Below are 22,254 nucleotides of genomic sequence, written 5' to 3'. Positions count from 1 at the left end.
ACAAAATATTAAATATGGCTCTAATAGCACCACAACTTCATTCACCAATGTTATGAAACATATCTTTGTATTTGAAGTAAATTATTTGTTTGATTTTCAGATTACCGTATTTTTCGGACTATAAGCCGCTACTTTTTTCCCACGTTTTGAACCATGCGGCTTATAGCCCGGTGCGGCGTTTCTGTGGATTTTTCTTTAACCACCAGGGGGCTCTTTAGCAGGATATGAATCATGGGACGTCAAAGTTGGAAATCAAAGAAGAAAGCGCCAACAAGTGCTAGCAGCAGGCACAAAAGAGATTTTTTTCAAACTCCCTCATCATGGAAACCACAAAAAGAACTTCCTATGATGCCGCTTTTAAGTTGAGGGCTATCGACCTGGCACTACAGGAGGGAAATAGAGCCGCTGCACGTAAGCTCGGCGTGAACGAATCAATGGTGAATTGACTTGTTATAACTCAAATTTGGGGTTGTCTGTCCCCCTCTGCTGAGTGCCGAGTAATTGTGGAAAACCGAGAGCGGCGGAGATACCAGCGGCTTATAGCCCGGTGCGGCTTATATATGTACGTTTCCAGTTTTTTCCAAAAAATTTGTAGGTGCGGCTTATAGTATGGTGCGCTCTATAGTCCGGAAAATACGGTACTTTCTGTGGGCGACAAAACTTTTGTCTTGCCAAAATCTGACCTTTCTGTGTTCATTAAATGATCAATATTTCTGCACTGAAGCAAATTTATTTTCGTAAATGAAACCTCATTTGGGAGTGTTTCAGCTTTCATATGAGTCATTTCTAAAACCAATGGATGAATTTAAAGTCAGGTTTTGAGCTTTTGTTTCCACAACATGGATAAGCAACAGAACTTCTGTCAGGGACTGTGTTGCTACAATAAACATTAGAGAGAATGATGCACTGTTCCTGTGCAATTTTCAGATGCAAGCAATATTTCTTCCCACTTCTTCCAAGACAATTTGTTGTTCGATATCCTTTTTAATGGACAGGAGTGGCATCTGTATGGTATGCAACAAAATTAATTAATTTTTAGAAGGCATGTATAAATTTAGAATAACTGTAACAGCACAAAAAAAAAAACTTCACCACCATCAAACACTAAGATCTAAGGTAAAGAAATCTGTTTGTTTTTTTTTTCATTGCAATCCAGCACTTTATTTGCTGATGTTAGTCTACATCCATCCATTGATTTGTTTAGACATTTGATGCAATAATGGAATACGTTTTCTTTGGGTAGCATTGAGCTCTTAGACCAAAGGTGGTGTTAGCTTCATTAGGAACAAAAACTAAACAGAACAAAGGGGAGTGAAAGCAAGATGGCTGAAGATGATACTCACTGCCAGAGGAAGAATTGTTGTTGAAGTCCAAGGCTTCCACGATCAAGGTGTATGACCTCTGGATACAAACCCAAACAGAAACCAATTAATCACTCAAAATTTGGCCAATAATTTAACATTTTCTCAAGTAAAAATAAGCTTCTACAATCTGAGGATTCTTTGTATTTATCAAAGTGAATCTCTTATGAAGCAAAAACTTTGATTACATCAAGAGTCTGGGTGTCTGTCTCACTCACAGCTTTGGTGTGTGTGTGTGTGTGTGTGTGTGTGTGTGTGTGTGTGTGTGTGTGTGGTTCCACTTTAAACATTTTGCTCTTTCTCTGTGCTTCAAAAGAGTTACCGTTGTCTCGGTGCCTGAGGCACAACCCGGCTGATCGAAATAACTGCCGCCCCGTGGCAATCACACTAATGCTGATGAAGTGCTTTGAGCAGCTAGTCAGGCAGCACATCGAATCCTGCCTCCCTGCCAACCTGGACCCCCCTACAGTCTGCCTGCAAGGTAAACCGTTCCACTGAGGACGCCATCTCTACCACACTCCACCTCATCCCGTCCCGCCTGGAGGATAAAGACACCTACGCCAGAGTCCCCTTCATTGACTTCAGTTCAGCGTTTAATGCCATAATTCCACAGCAACTGGACGAAAAGCTGAGATTGCCGGACATGGACACTGGCATCTGCAACTAAGTCCTAAGGTTCCTGACGCAGCGGCAGCAGACAGGGTGGGAAAAAGAACATCCAGCTCCATCATGGTGAACACAAGGTCCCCTCAGGGCTGCGTCCTGAGTCCCCCCCACCCCCCTCTTATTTAGCCTTCTTAGCCATGAGTGCACTGCCACCCACACCACCAGCCATATCATTAAATATGCAGATGTGGGACTGTGGTGGGCCGTATTAAGAACAACGATAATGCCGCTCTTACCACCCATCTCATAGTCTGTTCTCCCTGCTACCATCTGGGAAAAGGTTCAGGAGCGTCAGCTGTACATCAAGCAGACTTTCCAACAGCTTCTTCCCAAAAGTAAAAGTCATCCCAAACTGGTTGCCTGAACAAGATAGTGAACCTTTAAATCCACATTTTCAGTCCCTTTGCCAAAGGTGTATAAAATCAAGCACCTAGCCATGCAGTCAGCCTTTATAAACATTAGTGAAAGAATGTGTCACGCTAACCTGAGCACAAGTCAGTTTGTGAAATTTCCTGCCTCCTAGATATTCCACCTCAATTGTAAGTGGTGTTGTTGCAGAGTGGAGGCATTTAGTAACCACGGCAATTCAGCCACAAAGTGCCCGACCACGCAAAGCTACAGAGCGGGGGTTGCTGTGTACTGAGATGCATAGTGCATAAAAGTCAGCAATGCTCTGGTGACTCAGTAACTGCGGAGTGCCAAACCTCTCCTGACATCTGGACAAAAACTGTGCACTGGGAGCTTCATGGCATGGGTTTCCATGCCAAGCAGGTCCTGTAGGTGTAATGTGCAGGTGGCCCAGTACTTGTATATGGAATGCTTCCAACATGTGGTGGAATTCTTAACACTAAGAACTGAGGCTGTTGGAAACAAGTGAGGCCTCAATCAGCATCAGCACAGAGTGCTTGAGAAGTGTAACTTTATGTGGTGAGAGTTCAGTTTGGAAACACTGTAATAAGCACACTTGTGCAATGGCTTCACTGAATAAAAGAAATCCCTTTTGTTCGAGGCCAGATTTGACATCACATACATCAGGGACTAAAATTAAGTTGCAAGTGCAACTCAGTGAAGGTTACCTGTTAACATCAGTTTTGTATGACAGCTTAGCACCAATACTGAAACGACCACCACACAATCCTCTATGAAAAGCCACAAAGCTGAATCAAGTCAGAGCAGAAACAGAACACCTGGTTTAATGGATCAATGTTGTTACAGGCTCTATAGTTCTTAAAGTGCCTTTTCTGATGCCTAACACCACCTCTAAACCTTAATGTGTGGTCTTACATCATCCTGTCACCATGTATCGAACCCTGCTGATACTGGAGTATATCCACAATTAATTTTGTTTTACCGGCACTCAGTGTTTCAAGAAACCACAACTGGACCTTAACGAATCATTGCAGGCAACACACAGGGGATCCGTTCCTGCTCTGTTTGTTTCCTGTGTTGTTCGATTCCACTGAAGAAGGAAATATGGGCTGGATTTACACACCAACAGAGAAGAGAAGCCTTCGAGCTGGCTTCAACCCTTGTGTGTGTAGCGCTGTAGCTGGAAAAAATTGTTTATCTACACAATCTCAACTGTATCAAAATTCTAGGTTCAAAACTACCAAAATAAATAACTATATAGATATGACTCAATTTATAAGTTTCTATGCCATTAAAGTGCACCAAAGTGTTAAAGTAATTGATGTCTACATTTATTTTTTAATACTATTTGTAATACAGTTAATGGCAAATTTATCAAGGCATTCATGATTAATTTTGGGAGTTTGTTCCTCAGCATGTGCCCAAAGAATCACTGCAAAACTGAGTCTTGAACAAGAATCATTATAATTTAAATAAAACACATACTCATTAGTTCTTAGTTGCTCCACACAATGCACATCATGTCTGCAGCTGTTTACCCCAACACCATCTAACTATTGCTAATGCAGAACCGAGCAAACAGCTGTGACTGAAAACCCTCTGAACAACCAACATCTGCAAGCATCTTCTCATGACTGATATTAGAAAGCAACTACCAGCTCCAAGCGGGGAAAAACTCGTTTTTCAGTCAGTGAAAAGTATTAGATCATACTGTAATTATAGCTAGCACAGTTATGTAACTTGAAAAGGTATAATACTGAAACCAAAAAATAATTTTAAAGGTTCCTTCATCTTGCATCACATGAAAAAAAAGAAACTCAAAGTAAATGAGCAGTCTGAAGCCTCTCCCCAGGCTGAAAACTCCCTCCACACCATGCATCGATCTTCTAAGTTTCTTCGTTTTCATCCGTCTGTTTTCTCCCACTTATCCTTTTCAGGGTTGCAGGGGGGGGTCAAGCCTATCCCAGCTATCAGAGAGAGAGAGGCAGGGTACACCTGGACAGGTCACCAGCCTGTCACAGGGCTAACACAGAGAGACAGACAACCATTTACACCTATGGGCAATTTAGAATCATCAATTAACCTAACCCCACTAACTGCATGTGTTTGGACTGTGGGAGGAAGCCGGAGAACCCAGAGAGAACCCACACAGATATGGAGAGAACGAGCAAACTCCACACAGAAAGGTCCCGGCCAAGGTGGAGGCACCACCTTGCCACTGTGCTGCCCAGTTTATTACTTTGTGGATGCGTATCACAAATTTGTGATATTTAATTAAGAACATAAAGACAATACCTACAATATTTCAATATTCAGATGTATTATTTCAAATCCACATGCATGTGTGATATGTGTGCGAGCACTTTGAATGGCAGCTTGGCCATGTGAGTGTAAGAGGTAGAAACTGTGGTGCTTTGTAAACTAAAAGTTTAATTTAAAAAGAGAACAACTGATTGTAGTGCTATAACTCGATCCTGCACAGTGACTTCATACCTAAAGCTGCATTGTGTTTAAATGTTTCAGTCTGGAAAATCACCAGTTTTCTCATCCTGCAATCCCTTCTGGAGCTACCACCAGTAACCAGGAAGAAACTGAATGAACACCAGGAACAATATCAAACAAAATTATTTCAGCATTCAAAAAAGCAACTGTATTTTAAGTCTAAGCTATGAATATCTGGCTGAAACATTGTGCCAAAAACAGTCACAATCAAAGTTTCTCAGAGAAAAAAAAACAAATAACAATGAAGCATCAGGAATTTCAGAGCTTTTGGACTCACTGGCCAAGCAAAGTTGAAGGGCAATGCAATCCGGGCTTTGTCGTTGTTGGTGTTGTGTAAAGAAAAGGTATTCCCACCAAGCACAGGTGTAGAGGCGATGCCATAACTGCAGGGCCCTGCAGATGCCACCTTCAGTTGGTATTCCTTCAAACAGACCCGGAAATAAGTGTTGCATTCGTTGACCATGCATCGACCATCTGTTACGTCCCGAGATCCATCGCAGCAGGAACCAGATCGCAGCTGCCCATTAACATTCTGCACTGACAAAATCTGAAGTTCAAAGTGTCCCGAGGCTGAAGAAACCTGCAGACAGAGTGGACAGGTGAGGTAACAGCAAGAACAATCAGATTTTCAAAGACCCTAATACACAAAATCTCTGTTTGTTTAGCTGCCAACTCCTCTTCAACTCCTCAAGGTTCTTAAATATTATAATGTCATCATGTTGCTTAACAATCACCTAGCAATGGGCTAAAATTATCACAAAGGCATAAACAAGCAAAACAATACTGTAAGTTGTACTAGTCTACATAATGAACTTTGTCCTACGAACAGACTAGTGCTTCATTTCCCATGATGTGATACAGCTAATAAATTCAGCACACTTTGTATTAGTGCTGTTACTGTTGTGAAAGGTTGGCAATCTTGTATTTCTTCATAAAGCTTTTTTAAAAAAATCCTGAATCATTGACTTGTCTCAAATTTATTCTGTAGTAGGACAACAAGCCCAAACATACAGACCTGAAGTCAGCCACAAGTCCTGAAACAGAAGCACTGAGTCCTGATTTCAACAGCCTGAATCCACAGAAAAACTGAGCAGAGCTCTCCAAGATGCTCTGAGCAGCTCAGTGGGAGAATTTGCACTTTTAATAAAGTCATATAGTAATTTTAATGGATGGATGGGGGGGGGTGGGGGGGTGGGGTCTTGTATTCTTTACTACACTTTGTAAGACATTAATAAATAAAAGTAAACTTAGTAAACTGAAACATTTTAACCACATTTTCTGAAACAGTGCCTGGCACAGCTGAGACCTTTGGAGACTTCAGGATGTTATTAATGAAAAGTTGCCAAAATTGGAGGCTCCAGCTTCTTCAGTGAGATTGTCAGAACCTCAAGACTGAAAAACAGCTTTTACCACAGAGCTGTCTCACTACTGAACACTGACCATATCAAACCCAACAATCTCCTTGCACATTCAGTTGTAAATAAACCGCTTATTGCCATTTATGTTGCATTTGCTCACCGTAGATACCAGATCCTCATTTATTTTATTTATATTTCTTATTTCTATCATGTATTATTTATTATTTCAGCACGTGTAGGATTGTACTGCGCAATGATAATAAATATATCTTAGTAGCAGTCTTCAGCTGGATGCTTTTTTCTTTACATGTTTCAAACTGTCTGATCTCTACTGGAAAATCTTAAAGATCAAATGGAGCTGAAGCTGAGAAAAGGTGCAGTTGGGGCTGTGCCACTGAGTTCAGCTGCTGCAGCCACAGCAGGACGCAGCTTACATCCACCCTGTTCTGATCGAGCTCACAGCAAATGGATGGAAGCAGAACAATAATGATTCTAATTAATAAACACGAGAACTGTCGGTTTGTGAGCTCAAAGCAACGCATTTGATTCAGAGCCGACAACACACGGAGTGTGTATTTCCCTTTAAACTCACTCATTTTCTCAGTTCAGCTCGTTGCAAACATACTGTGCGCCACAACTTTCTAAATCCTAACGACCTAAATCCATGACAAGCTCTACAAAGATGATGTTTTAGGATTTCATTCGGCTGTTGAAGTTATTCCCTGATATTCCAGCATGACACGGACAACTCAGGGAAAATTCAAACTTCCACTTTAAAGTTTTCGGTTGATTTCAGCACTCGATACAACAACGTGGACACCCGAAATAACCGCTTGTTTATGAAGATGTCATTTTGCAAAATCAACCGAGAACCCGAGGAATGTTTGCGTCCTGCGCAGCTGCGGCACAGCGGTACCTGGATGCGCGCAGAGAGCAGCAGCAGCAGCTGCAGGCTGAGGAGCGCGGAGCTCTGCGTGACGGTCATCCCGGCGGCCGGAGGATACCTGGCGACTATCGGGGCTCCGTGATAGTCGGTGTGACCGTCCTCTCCCGGTTTATATTTGTCCTGGTGGGACCTGCACAGGCTGCAGTTCCTCTTCCCCAAAGAAACTCCACAAAGTCCCAACAATGACGAAGCGTCCTGCGTCCTTCCTTTGTCTGATTTCTCCCTTTTTATTCTCCCTCAACGACAGCAGCTGGAGCCCCAACACTTCCAGCGGCACGGGGCGGGGGGGGTAACATCCACCATGAGGGGCGGGGCGCATGTCAATATGTCATGTGTCAGTTCACGAGGACGCGCGGAAGCGTGTTCACACACGAAGGCCGAAAAAGCCCAGAAAGCTGATTTCGTGGAAGAAGTTTGAGTTCATGTTTGGCTCGTCGTGCAGCTGCAGCGCTGCTCCGGCCGAGGACGCTGGCTTTTCATTGGAAAGAAAATCCGTACTGTCAGAGCACCGCGTGCAATGTTTTTGTATTTGCAGCCATTTCTTATTGTCATTTTTATGTTGGTGTTATGTTATTGGCTGTTGATTCATTTGCTGACACATGCAGTCCGTGTTTTTGTGGCTGTTCTGTTTTTGAAATGCACAGGCTCATAAAATCCTTTTTATCCTTTATTTAAATGTGTTTCTTCTTCTTTCTGCACTTCCTGCTCAGAGGAACACAGGCAGGCATGAAACAAGGAACCTTCAAAATAAAAGCCTCCTGTGGCCTAACAAAGACCACTTTTGAAGAAACCACCCAATAGTATCATCATCACTATTATCTGCTATCCATAAATATAAATGGACTTTTCATGCTTTTCATCACTGTAAACATTTAAGTTTTCATCAGTTATTTTGATTCAGATATGAAATAAATAAAATAGGTGCAATCAGACTTTAATATTTCTTACAGATTACAAACGGACAGAAATGCAGAATGTGTTTATATTTTATAAACATTCTTAATGGATTGAAATAATTGTATATATTTATTTGAGTGGGGCTGATAGCAAACATAAAATGTCAACTAAAAAAAAAGGAAAACTGTATTTCATAGATTGGCAACCCTCCAACACCACCAACAATAATATGAACCAAGACATTAAAACCCATGTAAAGTTATGTAAATTCACATGAAAAAAATCATGCAGCATGGAGGAATGAAAGGAGGGCTGATGGCAGGAGGGGAGGTTTATGGGAGGAAGGGGGAGGCATCTGAGGTGGTTGATTTTTCTTCATGAAATAAGCCTGAGCGACAGAACAAAGGTAGTCGCTTTTTATTCTCAAATTAGAGCAGCTGGGCTCCTTTCCCTCGAGGAGCCCCATGAATAGATAATTGGTCTGCTGTAAAAGAGGCACAACACTCAAAGCCAGCCTCCCTCCCCAGTCCCCCACATACCCCACCCCCTCTGCTCTCATAATAAGACAGATCCCTCACACACTGAAAGCTCAAGGACTTAATCTGGATTTGAGGTCCAGATGTTCGTGGTTCGTTTTTCAACCTCTTTCTGGAATGATTTGATGGTTCAATCTGTGAAGTGACTATTTTCTTGGGATCAAACATCAATTTCATCATTTTATTGTGCATATTCACGGTCTGTGTGACAGCAGCAAACTCAAAAGCATAAGTTGTATTTTATATCAGGATCATCTGGGTTTACCTGTATATGCCACAAAATCAAACTCAGCCCCTCATCTCTGTGCCACTTCACATCAGCTGATACCCAACCACATATCCAGCTGGCTACTTCACTCATGCTTTACACCTGTGTGTGTGAACACTGGGGTGGTCCCAGAATCCCAGAGCAGAATCAATCTACTGCAGATCCAGTGGTGCTCATCAACTTTTTTCATCTAGTGATGAAACAGATTAATCTCATTTAGCATAATCTAATTGAAATTCTAGATCAAAACCAATAAATACCAGTTGAGCAGTCAAAGCTGTCGTATTGATAAAGTTACATCCCCAGCACAGGGCTAACCTGGACATAACATGAGGTGCAACTCCCCACTCCAACCACTCCCAGGAGGCCAGCAGCACAGAACAGCAGCTTATTCGCTTTGGTAGTGTAGCTGTGCCGAAACCACAATCAGAAGCTTCTTGCTCCTGAGTCTTCCTGATAAAAGCTCCTAACCAGTGAACCGGAGAAAATGCTTTCAACAAAAATGGCTTCTCACTCATGCTGCTGCTGCACTCAGTACATACAACCTTCTCGCAGCAACGAGAGTAGGAATACAAATTAGCTCACACATTTCACTAGGAAGCAGGTTTAGCTACAACTGAGTTTGTTAACCCTGAAATGAGGGAAACTCAGATTTTCTGTTCCAGAAAGAGAGCTAATTTCAACGGAGTCAGTTACCAGGCTAACAGACTGAGTCTCTCTCTGACTCCTCTCCTGCTGCACCTGAACCACCGGTCTGACACTCCCATTCATTTCCTCCTTCATAAGGTGCCATAAAAAGTCAGGGCATCAGAGGAGCAAATTTATCTGCAGACGTTTATGTTTCCACAAGCACTGAAATCCCAGTTAGACGTTAGTTCGTTATTTTTGTACATAACACAAAGCTTTTACAGTCATTCACTGGTCAACAGGCTGTAAGGGTGTGGACAGCGATGATTTCACAGATTTATAACGAGGCAGCTGCAGCTGTCAGACTGTCAGTCAGTTCCTCTGAAACATTTACTGTAGTTACTGTAGCATCACTGTTACATCACACTGATCTGGAAGAAGCTTTAGACACAGAACACACTGATCAGTGATCAATGATGGATCATTGGTTGTGCTGGAAAAGCTCACTGATGGAAAAATGTCTGATCCTGGAGATGATGGGAATGCTTGAGTGAAGATGCAGCTGAAATTATTTGAAGACTTCAAAACTGAACTAAATGGATTTAAAGTAACTGAAATCAACATTTTGAAAGTTCTGCTGTCTGAAATTGAGAGTATGAATCTCCACATATTTATTTATAGAGCGCAAAATCACAACAAACAGTCACCTCAAGGTGCTTTGTATTGTGGGTAAAGACCCTACAATAATTACAGAGAAAACCCAACAGTCAAAACGACCCCCTATGAGCAGCACTTGGTGACAGCGGGAAGGAAAAACTCCCTTTAACAGGAAGAAACCTCCATCAGAACCAGGCTCAGGGAGGGGCAGTCATCTGCTGAGGGGGGGCTGAGGGGGGAGAAAAGACATGCTGTGGAAGAGAGCCAGAGATTAATAACAATTAATGATTAAATGCAGAGTGGAGTATAAACAAAGTAAATAAGGTGAATGAAAAGAAACAGTGCATTATGTGAACCCCCCAGCAGACTAGGCCTATAGCAGCATAACTAAGGGAGGGTTCAGGGTCACCCGATCCAGCCCTAACTATAAGCTTGATCATAATGGTCCATGGTCCAAGATGGCGCCGCGAATGGATGCCCTGGTACTTCGGTGCGCTCTGTTTTGTTTGTTTTTGTGCGTTATTTCTGTGTCTGGACACTCTTCTGGGTATTCTTACACCAGAGAAGAGCTTTTCAACATTAGGTCCACAACACCTTCGGATTTATTTCCTGTTTTTGTCGCATCTGCGGCGGATTTATTACACACTCTGGCCCAGAAAGTGAGACGCCGAAAGAGAGGGAAGCGCGCTGGCGTGCTTGTGAGGCTAAGGAGACATGGATTACGCACAGCCTTACCTGGGATTTTCCTCTCCAACGTGCGTTCACTTAGGAACAAAATGGACGAACTGATACTGATGAGGAGCATGAATAGAGACTTTTCCATATCCTGTGTGTTATGCTTCACGGAGTCATGGCTGTGTGAGGAGATACCGGACTGCGCGCTCCAGTTGGAGGGATTTCATCTCCTCCGCGCAGACCGGCAAGCTGCGCTTTCCGGCAAGGCTACAGGTGGAGGAGTCTGCTTCTACATAAACAGTGGCTGGTGTACGGATGTGACAGAGATTGCTAAGCACTGCTCTCCCTCACTGGAATATCTTTTCATTCACTGTAAACCGTTTTACTCTCCGCGGGAGTTCGCTTCATTCATACTGGCTGCTGTTTACATCCCGCCGGACGCGGACGTGCACGAGGCCCAGTGCGCGCTCACAGAGCAGATTCTGTGCATGGAGCGGACATACCCGGACTCTCTTATCATCGTACTTGGGGACTTTAATAAAGCCAGCCTGAGACAGGAACTTCCCAAATATAAACAATATATCACATGTCCGACCAGAGAGGAGAAGACACTAGACCACTGCTACAGCACGATAAGCGGGGCTTATCACGCAGTGCCCCGCGCTGCACTCGGCCTCTCTGACCACGACATGATCCACCTGATCCCCGCGTACAGACAGAGGCTGAAGCTCTCAAAACCTGTGGTGAGGACAACAAAGCAGTGGACCCGTGAGGCTGTGGAGGAGCTCCGCACATGCTTCGAAACTACAGACTGGGACTCAATGAGGGCTGCCTGTGACAGTCTGGATGACTACACGGACACTGTAACCTCGTATATCCACTTCTGCGAGGACAGCATTGTGCCATCACGCACCAGGGTGAGTTATAACAGTGACAAACCCTGGTTTACTCCCAAACTGAAGCAGCTGTGGATAGAGAAGAGGGAGGCTTTTAAAAGTGGGGACAAAGACTGCTACAAAGAGGCCAAGTACAGGTTTAGCAAGGAAGTGGCCACTGCTAGATCACATCACTCTGAGAATATACAGCAGCAGATCTCAGAGAACGACGCGGCCTCTGTATGGAAAGGTTTTAGGCAGATTACCAACTACAAGCCTAAAACCCCCCACTCCACAGACGACCTACAAACTGCAAATAGACTGAACGAGTTCTATTGTCGTTTTGATGGTCAGTTCAGCAGCCTTCACACCTCCACCAGTCCCAACTACAATACAGCCAACACAAATATTCACCCCCCAACCTCCCCCACTCCCCACACCACAGAGAAGCCCACATCATCAAGGACTCCCACCCCAGAGTCCCCCTCATCCCCCACCCCCACAGTCTTTTGTATTCAGGAGGACCAGGTGCTAAAGCAGTTCAGGAGTGTCAAAGCTCGCAAAGCTCCAGGTCCAGATGGTGTCTCACCTGCCACACTGAGACACTGTGCTAACGAGCTTGCCCCATTGTTCACGAACATCTTCAACTCCTCACTGGAGGCTTGCCACGTGCCTGTCTGCTTTAAAACCGCTACCATTGTTCCTGTCCCCAAGAAGCCAAGGATCACTGGACTAAATGACTACAGACCTGTGGCACTGACTTCTGTGGTCATGAAGTCATTTGAGCGTCTGGTGCTGTCCCCCCTCAAGTCCCTCACAGCCCCCCTTCTGGACCCCCTGCAGTTTGCCTACAGAGCCAACAGGTCTGTGGACGACGCCATCAACCTGACTCTGCACTTCATCCTACAGCATCTGGACTCCCAGGGAACCTACGCCAGGATCCTGTTTGTGGACTTCAGCTCTGCCTTCAACACCATCATCCCTGATCTCCTCCAAGACAAGCTGTCCCAGATGAACGTGCCAGATCCCATCTGCAGGTGGATCATTGACTTCCTGATGAACAGGAAGCAGCACGTGAGGCTGGGGAAGAATGTCTCGGACTCCCGGACCATCAGCACCGGCACTCCTCAGGGCTGTGTCCTCTCTCCTCTGCTCTTCTCCCTGTATACCAACTGCTGCACCTCTGACCACCAGTCTGTCAAGCTTATTAAGTTTGCAGACGACATGACTCTCATCGGACTCATCTCAGACGGGGACGAGTCGGCCTACAGGATGGAGGTCAAACGTCTGGTGTCCTGGTGCAGCCACAATAACCTGGTACTGAACGCCCAGAAGACAGTGGAGATTATAGTGGACTTTAGGAAGCACACAGCCCCTCTACCCTCCATCATCCTGACTGACACCCCCATCACCACAGTGGACTCTTTTCGCTTCCTGGGAACTACCATCACCCAGGACCTCAAGTGGGAGCCCACCATCACCTCTGTCATCAAAAAGGCCCAGCAGAGGATGTACTTCCTGCGGCGGTTGAAGAAATTCAACTTGCCAGCAAGGACCATGGTGCAGTTCTATACTGCCATCATTGAGTCCATCCTCACCTCCTCCATCACTGTGTGGTACGCTGGAGCCACCACTAGGGACAAACAGAGACTACAGCGCGTTGTGCACTCTGCTGAGAAGGTGATTGGCTGTAACCTCCCATCTCTCCAGGACCTGTACACCTCCAGGACACTGGGGCGTGCAGGTCGGATCACAGCCGACCACTCTCACCCTGGGCACAGACTTTTTGACCCTCTCCCCTCAGGCAGGAGGCTACGGTCCATACGGACCAGAACCTCCCGCCATAAGAACAGTTTCTTCCCCTCTGCTGTTGGACTCATGAACAATAACCCTAAGACTGTTACCACCACCCTCCACAAACGCTGATGACCCTATGTCTATGCACCTGTCTGACTGCACTGATGTACATATTAGTGGAATATAGTCTACATTCTTTTATCTTTTAATTAGTCTCTGCACTGTATATTTTGTAATTTTGTAATATTGTGCTATAGTTATAGCTCTAATATCTCTGTATATTTGCAATTTGTATACTTGTATATTGTCTTATAGTTTTTATACTTATTTGTTTTTTTCTGTACGCACGAAGTACCGCAGCAATTTCCTAAGGCTGTGAACCTGTTCACCCATATGGCAATAAAAACCTTCTGATTCTGATTCTGATTCTGATAAAGGAAAGTTTTAAGCCTAATCTTAAAAATAGAGAGGGTGTCTGTCTCCTGAATCCAAGCTGGAAGCTGGTTCTACAGAAGAGGCGCCTGAAAGCTGAAGGCTCTGCCTCCCATTCTACTCTTAAGTATCCTAGGAACCACAAGTAAGCCAGCAGTCTGAGAGCGAAGTGCTCTGTTGGGGTGATATGGTACTATGAGGTCTTTGAGATAAGATGGTGCCTGATTATTCAAGACCTTGTAGGTGAGGAGAAGAATTTTAAATTCTATTCTAGATTTAACAGGGAGCCAATGAAGAGAAGCCAATATGGGAGAAATCTGCTCTCTCTTTCTAGTCCCTGTCAGTACTCTAGCTGCAGCATTTTGGATCAGCTGAAGGCTTTTCAGGGAGCTTTTAGGACAGCCTGATAATAATGAATTACAATAGTCCAGCCTAGAAGTAATAAATGCATGAATTAGCTTTTCAGCATCACTCTGAGAAAGGATGTTTCTAATTTTAGAAATACTGCGCAAATGCAAAAAAGCGGTCCTACATATTTGTTTAATATGTGCATTGAAGGACATATCCTGGTCAAAAATGACTCCAAGATTTCTCACAGTGTTACTGGAGGCCAAAGTAATGCCATCCAGAGTAATGGGCTCGACACACGGTGAGCGACAAACGACAGCGACGAATGGGTCGCATCGCCACTGGGGTGAAACCGAACACACGGGACGCGATAGCGACGGCAGCTTTGCGAATCGCGCTCTTACGTCACTCGTCTCCAAGAAATGTGATTGGTTATGAAACTGGAGGGATTTAGACATTTTCAAAGCAGTCCGTGTCAGACACGGCAATAAAGATGAGGAGTCTGAAGATTTTATTGGAACTGACAGAAATCTTGCTGTTAAGTCTCCTCTACAAAAGAAAAAGACAACCTCGCGTTCATCCTATATTAGCACAAAAGTCCTCTCTATCCGTCTGTTTAACGTTAGTCTTGCACCAACACGTTCTCATATGGCTGCCTTTTATGTTTAACTCGATAATCACTGCGTGAAGTGTCATATAATATAGGAAAGTCAAACACAGCTAAAACGATGCTTTCCTTCCTGCTGAAAGTGGTTGCAGACTGCAGCGTGTAGCATACTCTGAGCTCATTGGTCAGTCAATGAAACTCTTGCTGATTGGTTTAGTGCCACGCGACAGCGACAAAAGTAGAACATTTTCCAACTTTGCTGCGTCGCGTCGCCTGGTCGCGTGTGCACGTCTACGTGTACGAGCTCGAAATTTCACATGCACGAATGTCGCCGGTCGCTTAGCTGGAGGAGGGCAAGCGATTGTCGCCTCATCGCACAAGCTCCATAGGAAATGAATGGAGAGCGAGCGACGTCGCTCCCCGTGTGTCGAGCCCTTAAGTATCTGGTTAGACACCATGTTTCTAAGATTTGTGGGACCGAGTACAAGAACTTCAGTTTGATCTGAATTTAGAAGCAGGAAATTAGAGGTCATCCAGGCCTTAATGTCTTTAAGACATTCCTGCAGTTTAATTAATTGATGTGTGTCATCTGGCTTCATTGATAGGTAAAGCTGAGTATCATCTGCATAACAATGAAAATTGATGCAGTGCTTTCTAATAATACTGCCTAAGGGAAGCATGTATAATGTAAATAAAATTGGTCCTAGCACAGAACCCTGTGGAACTCCATAATTAACCTTAGTGTGTGAAGAAGACTCCCCATTTACATGAACAAATTGGAGTCTATTAGATAAATATGATTTAAACCACTGCAGTGCAGTACCTTTAATACCTATAGCAAGCTCTAATCTCTGTAATAAAATGTTATGGTCAACAGTATCAAAGCTGCACTGAGGTCCAACAGGACAAGAACAGAGATGAGTCCACTGTCAGAGGCTGTGAGAAGATCATTGGTAACCTTCACTAATGCTGTTTCTGTACTGTGATGAATTCTGAAACCTGACTGAAACTCTTCAAATAAACCGTTCCTCTGCAGATGATCAGTTAGCTGTTTTACAACTACTCTTTCAAGGATCTTTGAGAGAAAAGGAAAGTTGGAGATTGGCCTATAATTAGCTAAGACAGCTGGGTCAGTGATGGCTTTTTAAGTAGAGGTTTAATTACAGCCACCTTGAAGGCCTGTGGTACATAGCCAACTAATAAAGACAGATTGATCATTTTTAAGATTGAAGCATCAATAATTGGAAAGACTTCTTTGAACAGTCTAGTAGGAATGGGATCTAACAAACATGTTGCTGGTTTGGAGGAAGTAACTATTGAAGTTAACTCTGAAAGATCAACTGGAACATATTCATCCTGCTGTAACCAGGTTTCTGTAAGGCAGAATAAATCAATATGTTGATCAATTATTAAATCATTTACTAACAGGGACTTGGAAGAGAGAGACCTAATGTTTAACAATCCACATTTAACTGTTTTATTCTTTGGTGCAGTTGATGAAGCTGTATTATTTATTGTTTTTGAATTTTTATGCTTAAATAGTTTTTTGCTGATTTTAGCTTTGGTTTTTGGTGGTCTGGGAGCAGGCACCGACTCTATGGGGATGGGGTTCAGTGTTGCCAAGCCCGCTTATTATAAGCGACTTTGGGCTTGTTTTTTTCTAAAGTCGCTTGCAAATCTCGTGAGTCGCGGGTTGCAGTTTTTTGGGCTTGTTTTTGAACGTGGAGTTGCTTATTTGGGCTTGACTTTCTTTCCGAGTGAAACTCATTGATTATCTCTCGGCGCCCTATGATAAAGCAAAAGATGAGTGGTAGGTAGTTTGTCCCTTCCAACCCCCCGTTTCCTGTTTATCGCTCCTGCACAAGTTGACCAGGCGCACACCCAAACAAACACTCATAACAGCCCAGAATGAGGAGGCAGCACAAGAATGAGCCCCAGTAAGCGGGGGAAAATATAGAAAAAAATATAATAAAGAGTGGCAGAAAGAGAGCGCACTTACAGAATGGATCCGAGCTCAGATGGGAGACAGTGGCGCTAAAAGTGGGTATGCACTATATGCAGTGCATAGGGGCGCCGCACAAGAGGGGGGCGCCAAAACGATGCGACAAAATTATTTCTGTAGTCGGCATTTTCTGTATTTTAACAGCTGTGCAAATGAAATGATTAATAACAGAGGAACGGCGCTGATTAGGCACCCCTGTGCTCCTTCACCTCCCCTCCTCCTGTCGCCCCCCAAATTGTGTCCGCGTACACCTCTGAAAGTAGCTGCGGTCCTAATGGGAGACGAACCAAAGGCATTCCCCAGATTTTGCAAGTGTGAAATATGTGCTCACCATGCTGATTTAGTTCAACATGCTAATACAGAGAAGCACACACACAAAAAATCTGTGCACCCTTCTCTTCTATGAGGCTAAGAACCATGGGTTTTACTGCTCCAAAACACAATGAGACAAAACAAAGAAGTGAGCTATACTACTATAGAGGTATGCTGTTTAAAAGAGGCCTCAGGTTTACACAGTGTTGTGGGTTGCCAGTTGGGCTTCTTTGGGGCTTGTTTTCATAGAGCTGGTTGCTTGTTTCTGTTGCAAGATCTGGCAACACTGATGGGGTTTTGGGGGGATGGCAGGAGGAGAGAAGCTGCAGAGAGGCGTGTAAGACTGCAACTCTGCTTCCTGGTCTCAACCCTGGGTAGTCAGTTTTTAGGAGGGTTAATAAATTTGGCCATATTTCTAGAAATGAGAGCTGCTCCATCCAAAGTGGGATGGATGCCGTCTCTCCTAACAAGACCAGGTTTTCCCCAGAAACTCTGCCAATTATCTATGAAGCCCACGTCGTTTTTTGGACACCACTCAGACAGCCAGCAATTCAAGGAGAACATGCGGCTAAACATGTCGCTCCTGGTCTGATTGGGGAGGGGCCCAGAGAAAACTACAGAGTCCGACATCGTTTTTGCAAAGTTACACACAGAGTCAATATTAATTTTAGTGACCTCCGATTGGTGTCATTACTGCCGATGTGAATAACGATCTTACCAAATCTACGATTAGCCTCAGCCAGCAGTTTCAAATTTCCCTGCTGCTCGGGAGCTAACGGCGGCTAAGCTACCATGGTCCGCACCCACTACAGGGGCCTGGCTAGCCATAGGATTTTCCAGGGTGTGGAGCCGAGTCTCCAATTCAGAAAGCCTGGCCTCTAATTCAGAAAGCCTGGCCTCTAATTCAGAAAGCCTGGCCTCCAAAGCTACAAACAGACTACATATATTACAAGTACCGTTACTGCGAAAGGAGGCCGAGGAGTAACTAAACATGTGACACCCAGAGCAGGAAAGTGCAGGAGAGACAGGAGAAGAAGCCATGCTGGTAGTGAGTCGGCTAAGAGCTAAGCTACTAGCTGCGCTAAGCTAGCGAATTTCTTAAATAAAGTGAATAATGTGAATACAGGTGATTCAGCAAAGAGTGTGCTCTAGATAAAGTAGGTGAAGATTACACTAAAATATGTTGTTATCCAGATAGATCGAGTTATACAGATTTAACAGCTAACAGATAGCAAAACACGACTGTGCTCTGAAACAGGAAGTGATACAATACGCAGTGAGAGCCAACACCAAGTGACAGCCAATCACTTTACAGCAAAAGTCATTTGTTTTATTGACTGGTCCATGAAACCCTTTTGGTCTCTATAACTAGGATTTAAAATGAGCTGGGATGATTCCTTATTCCAGTGTTTTTCAACGAGTGTGCCGTGGGAGATCGTCAGGTGTGCAGTGGAAAATTATCCAGTTTCACGTAATATGCCACGAGTGTCTGTGCTTTAGTAGTGACTGTAGCATAATCATGTAATACTCTTCCATATCACTAGACTAGATAGCAGCAGGTAGCATTGTACATAGAGACAAGAGAATTAAGCCGCTTTTCTATACAGAACGACTCACCACGGGTCGCCTCGACTCTCCGCGATTTGACGGCATCTCAATTAGAATCAGGTACACTTTGCCGGTCCTTTTTCCGTACTCACTCACCCGAGGTTCTAAGCAATACGAGGCAATACAATGTGACAGCATGCCACTGATTGGTCTGGGAGTGTCGTCACTAGCGGAGGCATGAGAGCGACTCCTTCACCACAATCATTTTTTAAACCCCACAGCAAGAAACTGGAGGCATGCAAAGCACGGTTGAATGTCCAGACCGACAGTTTGCAGCCGTAGTTTTGCAACATGACAGCCATCTGAAACACACACAGCATACATATTATAACCCTATACTGCCGGGTGATCGCAGCTACTAGCCGAACAGCTGGTTAGCACAGAGCCTGAGGCGGCTGATCAAAGGAACTTTGAGTTACTGTAATACCATCCTATTGGAAAAATTCAAACAGTTTCTGAAAGCTGAGAAACTGCACTTCACAACCAATATAGGGGATTACTGTGGTGTTATTACGGTAATTGTTGCCATAAGTCCGCGAGCGGCGGCTCTTTTGAAGTACACTGAGCCGATTATGACATGTTCGGTGGTATAGAGATATTATAGTTAACAATGATAACCTTCATCCATGAAAACATTGTACAGGGACTTTTGCATGATGATATTATTAAACTGGCATTAGCTGTGAGCTTGCCTCTATCTCATGTATTGTTGTGTTGTGTTATTCCTGCTAACAGAATGCTTTTGGACAGAATTAGAGTTTGCAAAACACTGAAATTTTCTACTATCAGACCACATTGTTGTGGCATTTATGTTCAAGCTGTGTTTTTGAAGTGGATATGTTAAGTCCACGTTTTATTTGAAAGAAGATATATATTATATGACAAAGTTCTTTTTTGTGTTTATTTGATTCCTATTCAAGACACTTTGATAAGAATGACTATAATGTTAATATAGGCTACAGAGTATCATTTTTTTAACATTTTTGGCTGGTGGTGTGCCTCGTGATTTTTTCAATGAAAAAAATGTACCTCGGCTCAAAAAAGGTTGAAAAACACTGCCTTATTCTGACACCTTACATCAGTGGTAAACCAATTTGATAAGCAGCTAGCAGTAAATATCAGCTGCTACAACCTGGCGTTCCTTCCAGGTGCTGCCTTGGAGATACTCCCACTATAAATATGAAAGTTATTTCTCTCGACCGCTGATCCCACCCCACAATCCTTTCTTTGACTCTCATCCTGTATGTATAATGTCAGGACTATGGTACTTATCTTCAGCATGTGGTTACACGGGGGAGCAAAAATAAATGGAGTTGCTCTTTTCTAAAGAGGGCGGTCATTTCAAATGCCAAATCTTAAATGGAGATTAGCAGAGATCACCAAACATATATGCTATTTTCTGTGCAGCTTGGATGTCTTTCTCAGTAGTTACCAGTATAGCACCCTATGTGAATTTCACAGAAAGTACATATATTAATAATCATATATTAATTATCACAGACATGTGATGATGGAGAAGGATACAAGAAAGAGAGGAAGGAATATTATTTTTTGCAGTAAAAACATCCATCCATCCATCCATTTTCTTCCACTTATCCGGGGCCGGGTCGCGGGGGCAGAAGCCTAAGCAGAGAAGCCCAGGCTTCCCTCTCCCCAGCCACCTCCTCCAGCTCATCCGGAGGGACCCCAAGGCGTTCCCAGGCCAGCCGAGATACATAATCTCTCCAGCGTGTCCTGGGTCTACCACGGGGCCTCTTCCCGGTGGGACATGCCCGGAACACCTCACCCAGGAGGCGGCCAGGAGGCATCCTAATCAGATGCCCGAGCCACCTCAACTGGCTCCTTTCGATGTGGAGGAGCAGCGGCTCTACTCTGAGCCCATCCCGGATGGCCGCACTCCTCACCTTATCTCTAAGGGAGAGGCCAGCCACCCTTCGAAGGAAACTCATTTCTGCCGCTTGTATTCGCGATCTTATTCTTTCGTTCACTACCCAAAGCTCGTGACCATAGGTGAGGGTAGGAATGTAGATCGACCGGTAAATCGAGAGCTTCGCTTTTACGCTAAGCTTACTCTTCACCACGACGGACCGGTGCAGCGTCCGCATCACTGCAGAAGCAGCCCCGATCCGCCTGTCGATCTCCCGTTCCCTTCTCCCATCACTCGTGAACAAGACCCCGAGATACTTAAACTCCTCCACTTTTGGCAAGAACTCGTTCCTGAGCCGGAGATGGCACTCCACCCTTTTCCGGCTGAGGACCATGGCCTCAGACTTAGAGGTGCTGATTCTCATGCCAGCCGCTTCACACTCGGCTGCGAACCGTTCCACTGTGAGCTGGAGGCCCCCCCCCTGATGAAGCCAACAGAACCGCATCATCTGCAAAAAGCAGAGATGAGACTCTGAGGCCACCAAGGAAGAAGCCTTCCGCCACCTGGCTACGCCTAGAAATTCTGTCCATAAAAATTATGAACAGAATCGGTGACAAAGGGCAGCCCTGACGGAGTCCAACACCCACAGGAAACAAATCCGACTTATTACCGGCTATACGGACCAAGCTCTCACTGTGGTTGTACAAGGACTGAATGGCCCGCAACAATGGGCCAGACACCCCATACTCCCGCAGAACCTCCCAAAGAACACCCCGAGGAACACGGTCGAATGCCTTCTCCAAGTCCACAAAGCACATGTAGACTGGTTGGGCAAACCAGTCTACATGTGCACACTCGAATATCCTTGAGAGGATAAAGAGCTGGTCCAGCGTTCCACGACCAGGACGAAAACCGCATTGTTCCTCCTGAATCCGAGGTTCGACTAACGGACGCACCCTCCTTTCCAGCACCCTGGCATAGACCTTACCGGGGAGGCTGAGTAGTGTGATCCCCCGAAAGTTGGAGCACACCCTCCGGTCTCCCTTCTTAAAGATGGGGACCACCACCCCAGTCTGCCAATCCATTGGCACTGCCCCAGATCTCCACGCGATGTTGCAGAGGCGTGTCAACCAAGACAGCCCTACAACATCCAGAGCCTTCAGGAACTCAGGGCGAATCTCGTCCACCCCAGGGGCTCTGCCACCAAGGAGTTGTTTAACTACCTCAGTGACCTCACCCCCAGTGATGGTCAAGTCATCCTCCTCATCCCCAGACTCTGCTTCCACTACAGAAGGCGTGTCAGTGGGATTCAGAAGGTCCTCGAAGTATTCCTTCCACCGTCCGACTATAGCCTCAGTTGAAGTCAGCAGCACCCCCCCCCCCCCCCCCCCCCCCCCCCCCCCCCCCCGCACTATAAACAGTGTGAGTGAAGCACTGCTTTCCCCTCCTGAGTCGCCTGACGGTTTGCCAGAATCGCTTCGATGCCGTCCGAAAGTCTTTTTCCATAGCCTCACCGAACTCCTCCCACACCCGGGTTTTTGCTT

The 22,254-nt window shown here is 44.8% G+C and overlaps 1 protein-coding gene across 4 annotated transcripts in view; it reads right to left on the bottom strand.

The window, feature by feature from the left end:
- Nucleotides 1–18,965, bottom strand: part of LOC115784109 (protein jagged-1a-like) — a 77,528-nt gene extending 58,563 nt beyond the window's left edge. For 2 of the 4 annotated variants that reach the window (XM_030735223.1, XM_030735205.1), the window contains exons 1-3: nucleotides 7,173–7,428; nucleotides 5,176–5,478; nucleotides 1,344–1,401 (exon numbers count right to left, since the gene is read on the bottom strand). In XM_030735223.1, the coding sequence (XP_030591083.1) occupies nucleotides 1,344–1,401; nucleotides 5,176–5,478; nucleotides 7,173–7,241 (430 nt within the window). In that variant the 5' untranslated portion in view covers nucleotides 7,242–7,428. Of the gene's footprint in view, nucleotides 1–1,343; nucleotides 1,402–5,175; nucleotides 5,479–7,172; nucleotides 7,429–18,852 lie in introns of those variants that run through there. The other 2 variants (XM_030735213.1, XM_030735231.1) reach the window with 2 other exon arrangements.
- Nucleotides 18,966–22,254: the final 3,289 nt, after the last annotated feature.

This window comes from Archocentrus centrarchus, chromosome 1 (genome assembly GCF_007364275.1).
Source record: "Archocentrus centrarchus isolate MPI-CPG fArcCen1 chromosome 1, fArcCen1, whole genome shotgun sequence".
Taxonomy (NCBI): Eukaryota; Metazoa; Chordata; class Actinopteri; order Cichliformes; family Cichlidae; genus Archocentrus; species Archocentrus centrarchus.
This window is presented reverse-complemented; position numbering and strand designations above follow the sequence as displayed.